Below are 13,884 nucleotides of genomic sequence, written 5' to 3'. Positions count from 1 at the left end.
GAAATCTAAAACAACTGTCAAGTCCACAGGAAAGGTAGATCTAGAGATGGTGTGAGAGAAATCTAAAACAACTGTCAAGTCCACAGGAAAGGTAGATCTAGAGATGGTGTGAGAGAAATCTAAAACAACTGTCAAGTCCACAGGAAAGGTAGATCTAGAGATGGTGTGAGAGAAATCTAAAACAACTGTCAAGTCTACACGGTAGAAGCCCAAAGTAACAAGTTAAAAAATGTAAATTCTACAAAGATTGTGCCAGAAGGGTCCAGTTAATAAAAAGTCAAGTCTACATTGAAGGAGCAAAAAGTGACAAGTTAACAACAAAATAATTATCACATTGAACAGTAAGAGAAAAGTAGGTAGATGGTAAGTTAAAAAAATATTTGAACAATTTAAAATTTGACTAATTTTATAAAAAAAATAGTGATATTTTAATTTCCTATTTAAAAAAATCAGCATACAAATTTTTCTAACTATAAATCCCTAAAGATTTGTGAAATGAATGAACTTATAAAATCTCTACAGATTTGTGAAATGAATGAACTTCTCAATCTCTGAAGATTTGTGAAATGAATGAACTTATAAAATCTCTGAAGATTTGTGAAATGAATGAACTTATAAAATCTCTGAAGATTTGTGTAAGAGAAAACTGACCTTCAGGCTGGTCCAGTTCAACCCCCACCCACACTCCGTTAGCAAACTGGACAGTTCCCACAAAACGGATAATCCCTGTTTTAGGGAATCCACGTGACGATGTCACTGTGACATTCTCCCCATCCTGGATCCAGGTTGGCACTGGTCCCTCATGGAGTCTGTCCAGATCAGCGCGACTTCCAAATGAGCACTCACTCATAGCATCATCACCTACTGAAGTAAACACAGAAATATTTCTAACTTGGTAATAGAATTATAGTACCATTTTTAGTACAGTATAATATACAAATAAAAATGTGAAACAATACATCTAGATTATGATGGGTAATATAGATTGTAAGTATATAAATAGTGCTTGGATAAATCAAAAGCATTGAGCATTTTGAAATTATTTTAATTAATGTGTGTATAGGATTAGGGAGAAGTAGAGTTTACAGCTGAATTTCTTATTAAGTATTTAAGTGTAAATATTATTCGTTGTATGAAAACTACTAAGTACTACATTAACCTTTGTATGAAAAGTATTACATTAACCTTTGTATGAAAAGTACTACATTAACCTTTGTATGAAAAGTACTACATAAAATTTTTTTTTGCCATAATATCTGTTCCTAACAATCTCTTCTATCTGCAAGATACTCTACTGTATTAACTAGATGCTTGGCCTACAAGAGCAAACTGACCAACCTGTCAAAAACTCATCTGAGCTGGTCATGTGACCCCCGTCCTCCTGCCACGCCCGGGTCATCATCTCAGCCTGGGGTGACACAACCATGGACATGGGGCGGGGCCGGATGCCAGAAGACTTCCTCTTGGTGTTGCCAGACTTCTTCTCCCCGTGGGTCTTGTCCCCCTTGATGTAGGTCTGGTGTGGGGAGAGTGTGGCCTTGATGACGTGGTTCTTGACGTTGTGGTCTGGCCCAGACACGCTGGTGATGTTCACCTTGGTGCTGGGCTTGGTCTCAGGTTTCTGTACCGTGTGGGTCTTGACCTCGACCTTGGTTTCAGCAGCTCTGGTCGTGCTGGCCACCTCCACATCTTCCTCCTCCTCCTCCGCCTCCTCCCCCAGTTTCTCCAGCTCCTCCATAGCATTGACGCTGTAGGGGTCGTTGTCCCCCTCGGCAGACTTGTAATCAGACTCCTCCATGATGACTAAATCATCCTCCCTGTCATCACTCCTCCCTCCCATCCCCTCCTGTATGTCTGGAACAGCGGAGGATCCGGAAGTCGAAACTGGAGGATGTGAATGAGGCGAGAAGTCATCTTCAACCGGAGTCTCCAAAATCTCCGGAACTTTCTCATTCATGAAAGGGTTGATTCTCCCAACGAGCTGAGGTTTGATGGGGTCACTGGGTACTTTGACGTCACTGTCGTCATCTAGAGTCTCGTCTGGATCTTCACCAAGTCTGTGTTGGTTCTCGTCGATGTCGTCACTGTCACCACTGTGGTCTCCGCTGGTCAACTTGGGGTGGTGGCGGGCGGGGTCAGAATTCTCTTCAATACTTTTGATGCTGGCGGAGTCTTCGGATGACAGGGTCAAGGTTGAGACAGCCTGGGATCCATATCCACTGGATGTCATGCTAGGGGTGTACCCTGGATGAGAGAACAAAGTTATAGCACAAAACAAACAATTTTGATAGAGCATCAACAGAATGCTGTTAGACAGTTGTTAAAAATTTATCTGAAAATATTTTTCTTAAAGTTTAAGGGCAATGGTGGCTGGGAATTCTGCAGAGAACACTATCTATTTATATGCAGAGGTTAGAAACAGATGAACTCTACTCCATCTACCCTAAGGTTCATCAGATCTGAAACAAGTGTTACATATAAGCAATATTTCACTCAAGTTGTCCACCTTTAGCGTGGGCATCCCCGATGCTGTCCCCTGTTGAAGACGGGCTCATGTTCATGGAGAGTTTTCCCCCCTGGGCCGTCTGCTGGGACTGGTATGACTCAAAGTCCTGGTACTCGTCACTGTCAATGCTGCGAGAGTCTGGCTCCTGGTCCAGTCGCCTGCGGGATGTGGGTTTGGGGGCGTCCTCTTCATCTATCTCCTGGCATGGGGATAACAAATAGTTCATCAAATCACAATGTAGCTAAGTTATGTTTTGTTTGATAAAGTGAGTATTTTAAGATCTTCTGGCATGGGGATAACAAATAGTTTATCAAATCACAATGTAGCTAAGTTATGTTTTGTTTGATAAAGTGAGTATTTTAAGTCTGCTTACAATGATTAACTAAGCAATATTTTTAAAATTTTAAATTTCATTTTATTTATTTTGACTCTAGCATAAGCATATTTTTAAGCTTTTTTCAATGCAAAGATAGTCTCTGTTTATATATTTTGTTAGCAAATTAAAAAAACCCACTTTGTCCTGACATTTATAAAATAGGTGCAAACTGACTTGCTAGTGACCTCCCCTGGTTCCTCACCTCATTTGTGTCCTTCTGCAGGAGTGGTCTACTCTGCTGCTCCTCCAGCAATGTCCTCATGGGCTTGACCAGAGCTTTGCCAGCAGACGACAGCGGACTCAGCAGAAGTTTGGGCGTTGCTAGAGTTGGGGGAACAGAACCAGGTTAGCAAACAACAACACATGCTGGGCTGGTGGCGTGAGATGGTGGGGTAAACCATCTAAAAATTGGGTCAGTGTGTGGGTGGGGATAAATAAACAAAAATGTGTTCATGTTTTTAATACAGGGAAAGTGTCTGTGCATATATTAATTAGTGAAAATTTGCAATTTAAATTAATGTTTAAAAACATCTATAGCATGCTCATCAATACATAAATAATCATTCTTGAAAAATACTTTTTACAAATCTACTTTTAGATCCTCACATTTTTTTTCAGCCCATACATTTTTGAAATAAAGAAAAACATTTAATTAAGGTTATAAAACTTTTCATATTAGTTTCATTACATCAGAGTATTTAATTTACTACTTTAATCAAAATTTGTTCTAAATTGTTAAATCCACAAGATAAAAAAAAATTGCAAATGAATTTTATCATGCATGTAGGCCTGCATGCAGGTACATCTTCTAGGCTGCAATGATTTATTTAGTGTAAAATAAGCAACAACAAACAACTCAGTGAGGATGAAACAAACATCTGTTTTTAAACTGCTAGAACTGAGCTAAACTTGGCCACCAGAACCTGTTCACACAACAGCATTAGGAAACATTGTAAAAAGTTTGACAACATGGAGGAAAATAAAAAAACAAAACTAACAAACAATGAAACAAACAATGATGCTATGTGACTATTAGAGCTGTCAGACCTATACAAATGGAGCTATTTTTTTTTTTCCATTCATGAGGCAAATGATTTGAAACTAAATCTTCCAAACTAATACAACACCACACATTTGGTTAGGACCAGGAGTAGTTAGTGAACTGAAACTAGAACATTCTTCAATCAATTTTCTATTCAAACATGACATCAACAGGTAATACAATCAAGTATGTTAAAAAACAAACTGAAATGACAACACCAGCTATGGACATTGGAGACATTCAATAAGCTTTTTTTTTCTCCAAGGGCAGATACTCTAATGAAAAAAATAAAGCCTTGCAAGGGCAAGCTACTCTAATGACAAAAAAAAAGACCCTGCAAGGGCAAGCTACTCTAAGGAAGAAAAAAAAATTCCACACACAAAGGAACGAAAAAAAATTTGAGAAAGATTTACGCTACCATAGTGCACAACAGAGCGCGAGAAAAATGAGGATGCGCAGCGGAAGGTGCCACTACCTGAACGTGAGAGTGGGAGGTTCAGAAAGCTGGGTCTAGCTGCAAGGAGGTACGGAAGCATGACATTCAGTATCAAATGGACAAGTGATTACAACTGATCAAATTAAAATCTCAGATTCCTGCACATATTGATTAACTTAGAATTTGACTAAAATTTTCCTTTAATAGGAATAATAAAAAACACTGATATGAAAAAGTAAAAAAATGTTTTTAATACTTATATTCATAAAGAAATTCTTTTTTAAAAAAAAAAAGTTATTTAAAATAAAAGTGACTGTTTTGTTAAAAAAAGTTTCACTAAATAATTTGAGAAATTATGAATAAATTTGATGGTAATTAAAAATAAATAGATCTGGTTAAGTGTGAAACTTCAATGAAATTTTAAAAATAATTTGCATAATGATGGCAGGAACCTCCAAACAAAGTGCGAAAATAAAAATTTGCACTGAGAACATATGGCAACTATGACAAGAAAACAGCCATAAACAAAAAGTGCGGGCGTAACAGACTAGGAAAATTGTGTGAGCTAACCAGTGGAACATTAATTGACATATAGTAGAACTAGTGCATTATGGGACATGGCAGAGCTAGTGCATCATGGGACATGGTGGAGCTAGTGCATTATGGGAGATGGTGGAGCTAGTGCATTATGGGAGATGGTGGAGCTAGTGCATTATGGGACATGGTGGAGCTAGTGCATTATGGGAGATGGTGGAGCTAGTGCATTATGGGAGATGGTGGAGCTAGTGCATTATGGGAGATGGTGGAGCTAGTGCATTATGGGACATGGTGGAGCTAGTGCATTATGGGAGATGGTGGAGCTAGTGCATTATGGGAGATGGTGGAGCTAGTGCATCATGGGACATGGTGGAGCTAGTGCATTATGGGAGATGGTGGAGCTAGTGCATTATGGGAGATGGTGGAGCTAGTGCATTATGGGAGATGGTGGAGCTAGTGCATTATGGGAGATGGTGGAGCTAGTGCATTATGGGACATGGCAAAGCTAGTGCATCATGGGACATGGCAGAGCTAGTGCATTATAGGACATGGAGCTAGTGCATCATGAGATGTGGTGGAGCTAGTGCATCATAGGACATGGTGGAGCTAGTGCATTATAGGACGTAGTGAAGCTAGTGCATTATAGGACATGGAGCTAGTGCATCATGAGATGTGGTGGAGCTAGTGCATCATGGGAGATGGTGGGGCTAGTGCATTATGGGACATGGTGGATCTAGTGCATTATGGGAGATGGTGGGGCTAGTGCATTAATGGACGTGGTGGCGCTAGTGCATTATGGGACATGGCAGATCTAATTTCATTAGCGTATAAAGGGCAAAAATTGTAATTTTGGGTGGGCAGATCTATTGAATTATGGGACATAAGTGGAACCTTTGCATTTTGAGACATAAAGGGGAACTAAAACATTCAGCTCCCGTAGTGACACATTGTAGGACAGGATAGATCTATCATCAAATAGGACATAAAACTTGCACTACATTTAATGTTACTTTATCTTAGGACAGATATTTCAGGTCACTTAAACTATTTTACATTAACTGTCATCTCTAATAACCACATAGCAATAAAACATAGATTTTTTAATTACAGTTTTAGTGCTGTAAACACACAAAAAAGGTGAATAAAAAGATTTGAAAGTTTAAAAACTTTCTATAGAAGAAGAAAATTGTTTAAAGTAGTACCAAATTTAGTCAAAAACAATTAACTACCAGCCTGGCAACACAGTTCAAACTGGCCAGGTAGTCACAGCCTTGACAAGATAAACTGGTCAACAAATACTAGCCCACACTTTCTCAACACAAACAATAATAGCAAGTTGCCAAAGAAGGACACAATACAATGACATATAATCCTGGTCACAATACAATGACATATAATCCTGGTCACAATACAATGACATATAATCCTGGTCAATTCAAGCAACAGGAGAACAGTTTATATTTTAATTTTAACTTGATTTTTTTTACTTCTTTTCAATTAGCTAAAATCAATAGAAAATTGAAAATCATGATGTAAAAAAAATTAAAATTAATAAACCATTGGATCCCACTGTATCTACACTGGAAAAAACTCCCAAATTGAAATATAAAAAAAAATAGGCTCGGAGCACACTTGGTCACATGACCAAATGAGGGAGATAACTCTAATAATTTTTTGTAAAGGTTTTGAACTGAATAGAGTCCTTGCAAACACGTGACCTAAATCACGTGATACCTACGCCCGCCGCCACAGTGGTGTACACCAGACGTAAACACAATCAGCTGTTCACCAGCGCTGGACGTGTTCACCGTATGTAAAGAATCGCGCCCGCGGAAAAGGAAAAATATGTTAAAAAACTTCAACTCTTAGGAATTGAAGATCCTTATACTGTTATTGACAGTTTCGTGGATAATATAAATATGTGGCCGAAATTTCTAAATAAAAATACTGTTAGTAATACCGTTTGCGTTTAGAGTTTAAGTAGACGAATCTGATCAAATGCAGTAATATATTATAGGTTATCTACTGTAGCAAACGTGAGACCGCTTAACTCCTACAAAACCCACACTACAACGACTAATATAATCCATGGGTAATAACCAATCTGGGTAGCATGTTATACAATTTAAGACCTTATAATCCAGCAGGGAAGTGATCAGACACATTAACACTGATGTTCAACCCTCATGATGGCTGCCCCCACCTGTATCTAGCCCACAATAAAACCAAAGAGGAGTCTGCCCTGCCCTCCCCTGAAAATGTCTCACCTCCCTGATACCCAGCCCCACAGAGATAGTATTTCTTATATAATTTTGACCCTCAGGGCCCAGCAGGGAGAACAAAGGGGAAAGTCCCACTGCTCTGCCCTCAACATTTCTCAGGATGTCATGTTATGTCATTTATAGCACACATGGCTTATCAGGGGAAAGTATTAAGAATCTTAACTCTGGACAGCTACACACTAGTATACTAGCTACACACTAGGTGCCTACTGTAAACTACTAGACTGTAGGCCCTATGTAGACCTGCAATTGTATCAATTGTAGACTGGGTCCATTGTTATTATTCTAAACCATCTCACTTATAATGTTTCTAGCTTGATTTGTTTCTTTTATAAACAGTGGATTTTAAAAAAAAATTAGCCTAATCATTAACCAAATAATGTGGTTATTTGTTGTTGGCTGGTATGATCTAGATTGTACTACTAGGCTACAAAAACTTAGTAGACCAATTACTAGATATGAATTTGAATTTAATTAAACTCAGTCCAGTATCAGATAGATCTACATATTGCTGTAAAAAGACAACAAAGTAGGTAGGCCTTATTAGTAATTTATTAAAGCCTTCTACTACAGTAATATCAGCTACATGCTTGTATAAAGTTTTTACAATTTAATTTAAGTAGCAGATTCTAGATCTAAGTCTAGTCATACAATCTATTTCAATTTCAGAAAATTTCGTTTGCTAAAAAAATGATTAGATTATAGAGCGAGATTTTAGATCTTAGAGACAATTAAATGCTTTATTATGCCTATTATGACTACTTTTGATTTATTATGGGTGTATTTTGAATCGAATGTAGATCTAAATTTTGTAATTAAATTTAAGTAAAGAAGTAGATTCTAGATTCTATGTATACCCAGCGGAGTCAGTCACCCTAAATCCAGAATCTAGATCTGTGGTCCGAATTTTGTTTACGCCATGTTTAGAGCTAGATTCTAGATCTAGATATTATTAAAACACTATTATTAGGCCTACTATTAGATCTTATTCTTCTTATTATTACTTTTGACTTTGTCTTTTATTAATAGTTATCTTTTATAATTAAAATGAAGTTTATTATTTTACTGTCCTTACCTGAAACAAAGTATCGAGAACTGCAATTGATCAGATTCGTCTACTTAAACTCTAAACGCAAACAGTATTACTAACAGTATTTTTATTTAGAAATTTTGGCCACATATTTATATTATCTACGAAACTGTCAATAACAGTATAAGGATCTTCAATTCCTAAGTGTTCAAGTTTTTTAACGTATTTTTCCTTTTCCGCGGGTGCGGTTCTTTACATACAGTGAACGCGTCCAGCGCTGGTGAACACGTCCAGCGCTGGTGAACAGCTGATTGTGTTTACGTCTGGTGTACACAACTGTGGCGGCGGACGTAGGTATCACGAATGGACGTGACGTCATATGAAAGGACTCTATTACAATAAATTAAAAATTAGGATTTCTGTGCTGAGGAATTGCAAGAAATATTTAATATAACATTTAAATATTGTCATTTCTTTTTATACAAAACCTAATAAAATTGATAACATTATTTTATTAGATACAACACATATGATAAAATGCAAGTAGGCAAAAAAGTTTAAAAATGTTTTCTAATCACAATATGATAAAAATTGTTAATTTTCTAACAATAAAGTTGATTAACTGAAGTTTACTAAAGGCTAATTGATAAATATATGATAAATGTTGACTGATGAATATAAAAATAAATGCTAGTTGAATAATATATAATCAATACTGCATTGATGAATATATGATCAAACTTTAATACCAATGACTAGTATGAGCTTTGGAATGAAATTATTTAAATGTGGACTAGAAACTGAATGCATATATTACATTTTTCAAAATCTAATGATAAAAAAACAAATATTGAGTAGGTCAACATAAGTTTTACAGTATATATTATATGAAAAATAAAAAGGTAAATATTACAAAAGAATACTTATATTTACTAAACAAAATATATTTATATTAAAACATGAATTAATTAGACTATATAAAGTTATTACAACATTATTTACAATGAATTAACTTTTTTGATGTATGTAAATAATTATCTGAAAAGTTAAGCCACTTTTAATTTTTTTTTTACAGTTGATTTTAATACCATTTATTGTCCATATATTGTCAAGAAATGTTATTATTAAATCTTACAGTCGCTTAACTTAAGATAATGTGTTAAATTAATTGTAAGATACTAATCTATGATATTAACTCTGAGACAATATCAAAAAGCTTGGCACAGGTGAAAATGGCATTTTGACAAAGCAGCGCATTAAATTTCTGACCAAAACTGGTCATTGCTAATTTTTTGTCACAACACAAAGATTTAATTGGAGACTGAAAAAAGATTGTGTCCACTGGGCTAACCTAAGTCACAGACTACACAGTTTTTTAGTTTCTTAATATCAAGCTATTGTAGAATCTTTAATTATTCTAAACATTTTAAAAAAAAATTCACCAAGAAATAATTGGGTTTAAAACTAATTTTTAAAAAATAACACAAAAAAGAGAGCTGAAATTAAAGAAAATGAAGCAAGTCAGAAGCCTGATGCAAGGCAAAAGCATGACCTAAAAATAAAATAAAAGACCCTGGAAATTGAAAGATAGAAATTTCATAGGTAGCAGAAAGCAGGAAATAAGAATGTGTCAGCTCATATGTTGAGAGGTTGTGACAGTTAACAACACCCTTCAACAGAGTAATTCTTACAGACCATTTATATACCTAAATTAAGAGATTCCCCTAAAATCAGATCATTCCAGAATCAACACAAAGAAATTCCCCATAAAAAAACCCAGACTATTTCAGAATCAATAGAAAGGAATTCCCCTCAAAACCAGACAGTTCCAGGATGGACATAAAGAACCTCCCTTAAATTCTTCAATTCCAGAATCAACATCAAGTAATTCCCACTATAACTAAACTTTTCCAGAATGAGCATAACCCCCCCCCCCCCCCCCCAGGACAAGGAATCAACATTATATAATTGCCCCTATAACCAGACCATTCATGAATGTACCAGTGCAAAGGGAGACAAGAGGATCAAGCAGAGTTGTGTTAGTGGTCATTCCAACAGCCCTCGGCTGTTTGTGGAAGTAGAAAAAATAAAAGTCAAAGTGACCTACCATTTTGCCATACACTCTTGATATACCCTTCAAAATAAAATTAAAACAAGCCAAATTGATTAAAAATTAACAATCATGCCTAAGACCCTATTCTTGATATGGAAAAAAAAAATGCAGAACATAAAAATTGCTTTGGATGTTGGATTTAAAAACAAAAGAAATATAAGCTAAAAAATAACGAAAAAAAAAATGGCTTAAAATTTAAGTTCTTAGATAAAAAATAAAATTGTTCTTTGTTGCTATCATATAGAAGAAATTAAAAAAAAAAACGGAAACTTCTGAACTATAAATAAAGCATGAAAACAACAAATTAACATTAAAAGCACTAAGCCAGATTGAAACATTACTACTTTTGGCTATAATAAAAAAAAAAAAAATCAGCTTTGTTTTCCTAGGCAAGGAAAAATCTTAAATCCAAGACCAATCCTATTTTAATGTACTTTAGGCTAAGGAAACTTTTAGAATGCTTAGACTAACCTGCTAATTTAGAGGGTTAAAAAATATTTTCATTATTTCTAAAATAGAAATTACCAAAAAGCTATAAACCTGCCTACAAAATTTTACCAACTGTTCAAAGAAACTTCTGCGCAGACCAACTGAAAGTAAAAGCTAACAACAACAATAGCTCATCTAATACACCAATGTATGACTGACACAGCTACACATGACAGAGAAGCCCAGTGATCACAATATCAAGTAACACACCTAGTCCGAAGGAATGGCGCTTTTGCTGGGATGCCACTTTCGCCAGGGCAGCAAACGATTCGTCTGCCTCCGAGTTGGTTCGTAGTCTGAATAGCTCACCGGGGAAACTGGGGGATCTGGTGGTGGTGTTGTATAGGTTGCCTTCGTTCAGGGACTGCGACAGGTCCTGGATGCTGTCTGCTCGGAACTGAAGAAAAATTTTTTTTAATAAAGGATGAACGCTGGGTAAAATAAGAGATTATTTTTATGCAAGTCGGCAAAACTTGTTAATAAGAAAAAGACAACAATTAAACAATTGCAAATATAGCACACATTTTGAAAGAGTAGGCCAATAAGCTATTTGTATTGAAACATTTATAAGCTAAAAATGTGTAATTTTACTGGAAAAAAAAGAAAAAATGTCAATGTAAAAAGTAACTTGATAGGCCTATAAGTGGGTTGGAACCTTTATAAAAAATAAAGTTTTAGCTTTTAAATTTATTTTATTAAGCTGGGGTCCTTTCACCAAGGTTTGAGTTATTTGGCTATTTCAAGATATTCTAAAGGAAGTTGAGGGATTAGTACAACAGGTTTTGGTATTTTAGATATTTCAAATTATGTATTCATTCAAGTACATAGTTGTAGTTATAAAAAGAATGTATTAAAACTAACATTTAAACTTTTGTTTTTTACATTTTGAAATGGAAACTTTACAGTTACCACACATTTATTTCAGATGGTGGTTTACAGTAAAACATGTTAAAGTGATATGCATACTAATCATCACAGATAGTTCTATTGGGACTAGGCAACACTAAATGATCTACAGTTTATAGAGCCTTACATATAATAGCCTTAATAACAAGGGTAAGCTTCCTGTAATATATCCGAATCCCAACTCTATGAACAATGGCTTAACTATTGCTACATACACAATCATAAGCCTTTACCAGCACAATAATACTCAATAATATTTAAAGGGTTTATTTCTAATGGCAGAATGTGTAAACAAAACCAGCTTTAAAGGTTATATTTACAATTTAACAGAAGCATTTTACACAGGGTAAATTATAAATATTTTAATAAAAGGAACAAAACAAATCTAAACCTCAGTAAAAAATAACAGCTATATAAAAACACAGAAGAAATGGCAGGAAACAAATGTGAGTACTTACATGGTAGCTAAGTTTGCTAGGGGAGTAGGCTGCCTGTGAAATGGGAACACACACAGAGATAGACAAATTAGCCATGCAGAGCTACATGTCAGCATTCAATACAGCCCCATACTAGCATGCACTAAACAATCTTCAATCAACGTACAGAAAATACTCAATCATTGTTTTTTTTCATCTCATTTGTTTTCAATTTCCTTGCACAATGTTATTTCAGTAGATCAGTGTAGCCAAAATAAAAATTAATTCCCTTCAAAAAATTGTATTTCTGTACATTGAAAGCAGAACAGTAAAATAATTACATTGTAAATAATAAAAAACAAATATAGTTGGGCATCAAGCTAACGATGTTATAAAATACTAAACTTAATTAAACTTCTGGTATTAACAAACATGCATTCCATTAATTATCAAAAATAGGATCAAACAGTCTTATTAAAATAATAATTATTCATCTTTCTTTGTGACACACATTTGTAAGCTTATAATGTAAAATGCAATATTTTAAATTTATATCTGAAAACTGATCAATACAGATTTAAAGTGACAACTTGCTGTATTACTGACCCAGCAGGGAAAAAAAAATTATGTCTTCTTCAACTGGGCAGAATTTTTTTAAGCTAGATTATTTTGTTTTTTGTTTCACAAAAAAGTAAAAATAAAATTAAAGAAAAAAAAAAAAAAAGAAGCCATCTTTTCAAGAGCTCCACACCTTAAAAAAAAAAGGAAGCCATACCACCATTTAACATATTGATGAACTGAAGGAAATTTCTTATCACCAAAAACTAGCCTGCACCAAATGTTTCAAAGAAAGTTAATTGGGTGAACATCTTGAAAACTAGGACGGTGCTCAGGAGCAAATATGAGAAATTTTTTTTGAACAAAGTTAAAGAAAATTATCTCACAAAACAACAAAAACTGGCAGGGTTTAAAAAAAATCTACGAGAAAATTTCTGAAGCTTGAACAGCATAGCTGTTATAAATATAAAAGTTCTTCATCTACATATATACATAAACATACAGTTTTTTTTTTGCTGTTACAAGCAAGGAACTAGCAATTAGCAGCAAAACATGGAGATGTCTTTGCCTAATTAGCATTTATTTTTTTCTATTCTCAGGACAAGATTAGAGAAAAAATGGAAATAAATACAAACACCCACACACACAGAATACACACACGCGCGCACACACGGAGAAAGTGATCAAACCTGGTTGATGTTGGGGACACTGGTTGTCTTCCTCAGGTTGGAGGCCAGGCGGCCAGAGTTGGCCAACATTTCCTTCACAGCAACCTCCTGTGGGACATACAAACAGATAGCAATGTACATGGTTCTACAAGGTAACAATGGATTGCTCATTGAGCTAGTATATGGTTCTAGAAGGTAACAATGGATTAAAGAGAAAACTACATGGTATTAGATAAGTGGTTCTAACTTCAGAGACTGAGGGGTGGATAAATGTTGTGCTGGCTAAATATTTACAACCTACTTATATTACAAGTTGTAACTGATATAAAACCTGCTTAAAGTACATGATGTAAGGGATATAAATCCTGCTTAAATTACAACCTGTAACTGATATAAAAACCTGCTTAAATTACGTTCTGTAAGTGATATAAAACCTGTTTAAATTACAACCTGTAACTGATCTAAAACCTGCTTAAATTACGAGCTGTAAGTGATATAAAACCTGCTTAAATTACAACCTGTAAG

The 13,884-nt window shown here is 35.1% G+C and overlaps 1 protein-coding gene across 8 annotated transcripts in view; it reads right to left on the bottom strand.

The window, feature by feature from the left end:
• The window catches only part of LOC131949721 (kinesin-like protein KIF13B), a 279,264-nt gene that overhangs the window by 5,422 nt on the left and 259,958 nt on the right, over positions 1–13,884 (bottom strand). For 3 of the 8 annotated variants that reach the window (XM_059311582.1, XM_059311589.1, XM_059311584.1), the window contains exons 32-39: positions 13,381–13,467; positions 12,176–12,208; positions 11,022–11,208; positions 10,317–10,343; positions 3,085–3,203; positions 2,507–2,705; positions 1,339–2,244; positions 652–864 (exon numbers count right to left, since the gene is read on the bottom strand). In XM_059311582.1, coding sequence (XP_059167565.1) covers positions 652–864; positions 1,339–2,244; positions 2,507–2,705; positions 3,085–3,203; positions 10,317–10,343; positions 11,022–11,208; positions 12,176–12,208; positions 13,381–13,467 — 1,771 coding nt within the window. Of the gene's footprint in view, positions 1–651; positions 865–1,338; positions 2,245–2,506; positions 2,706–3,084; positions 3,204–4,342; positions 4,439–10,316; positions 10,344–11,021; positions 11,209–12,175; positions 12,209–13,380; positions 13,468–13,884 lie in introns of all 8 variants that reach the window. The other 5 variants (XM_059311583.1, XM_059311587.1, XM_059311585.1 and 2 more) reach the window with 5 other exon arrangements.

Source organism: Physella acuta, unplaced genomic scaffold, assembly GCF_028476545.2.
Source record: "Physella acuta isolate Inbredline_101_S28 unplaced genomic scaffold, ASM2847654v3 ptg000710l, whole genome shotgun sequence".
Taxonomy (NCBI): domain Eukaryota; kingdom Metazoa; phylum Mollusca; class Gastropoda; family Physidae; genus Physella; species Physella acuta.
The sequence above is the reverse complement of the archived record's forward strand: the minus strand, read 5'-3'. Positions and strand labels throughout refer to the sequence as shown.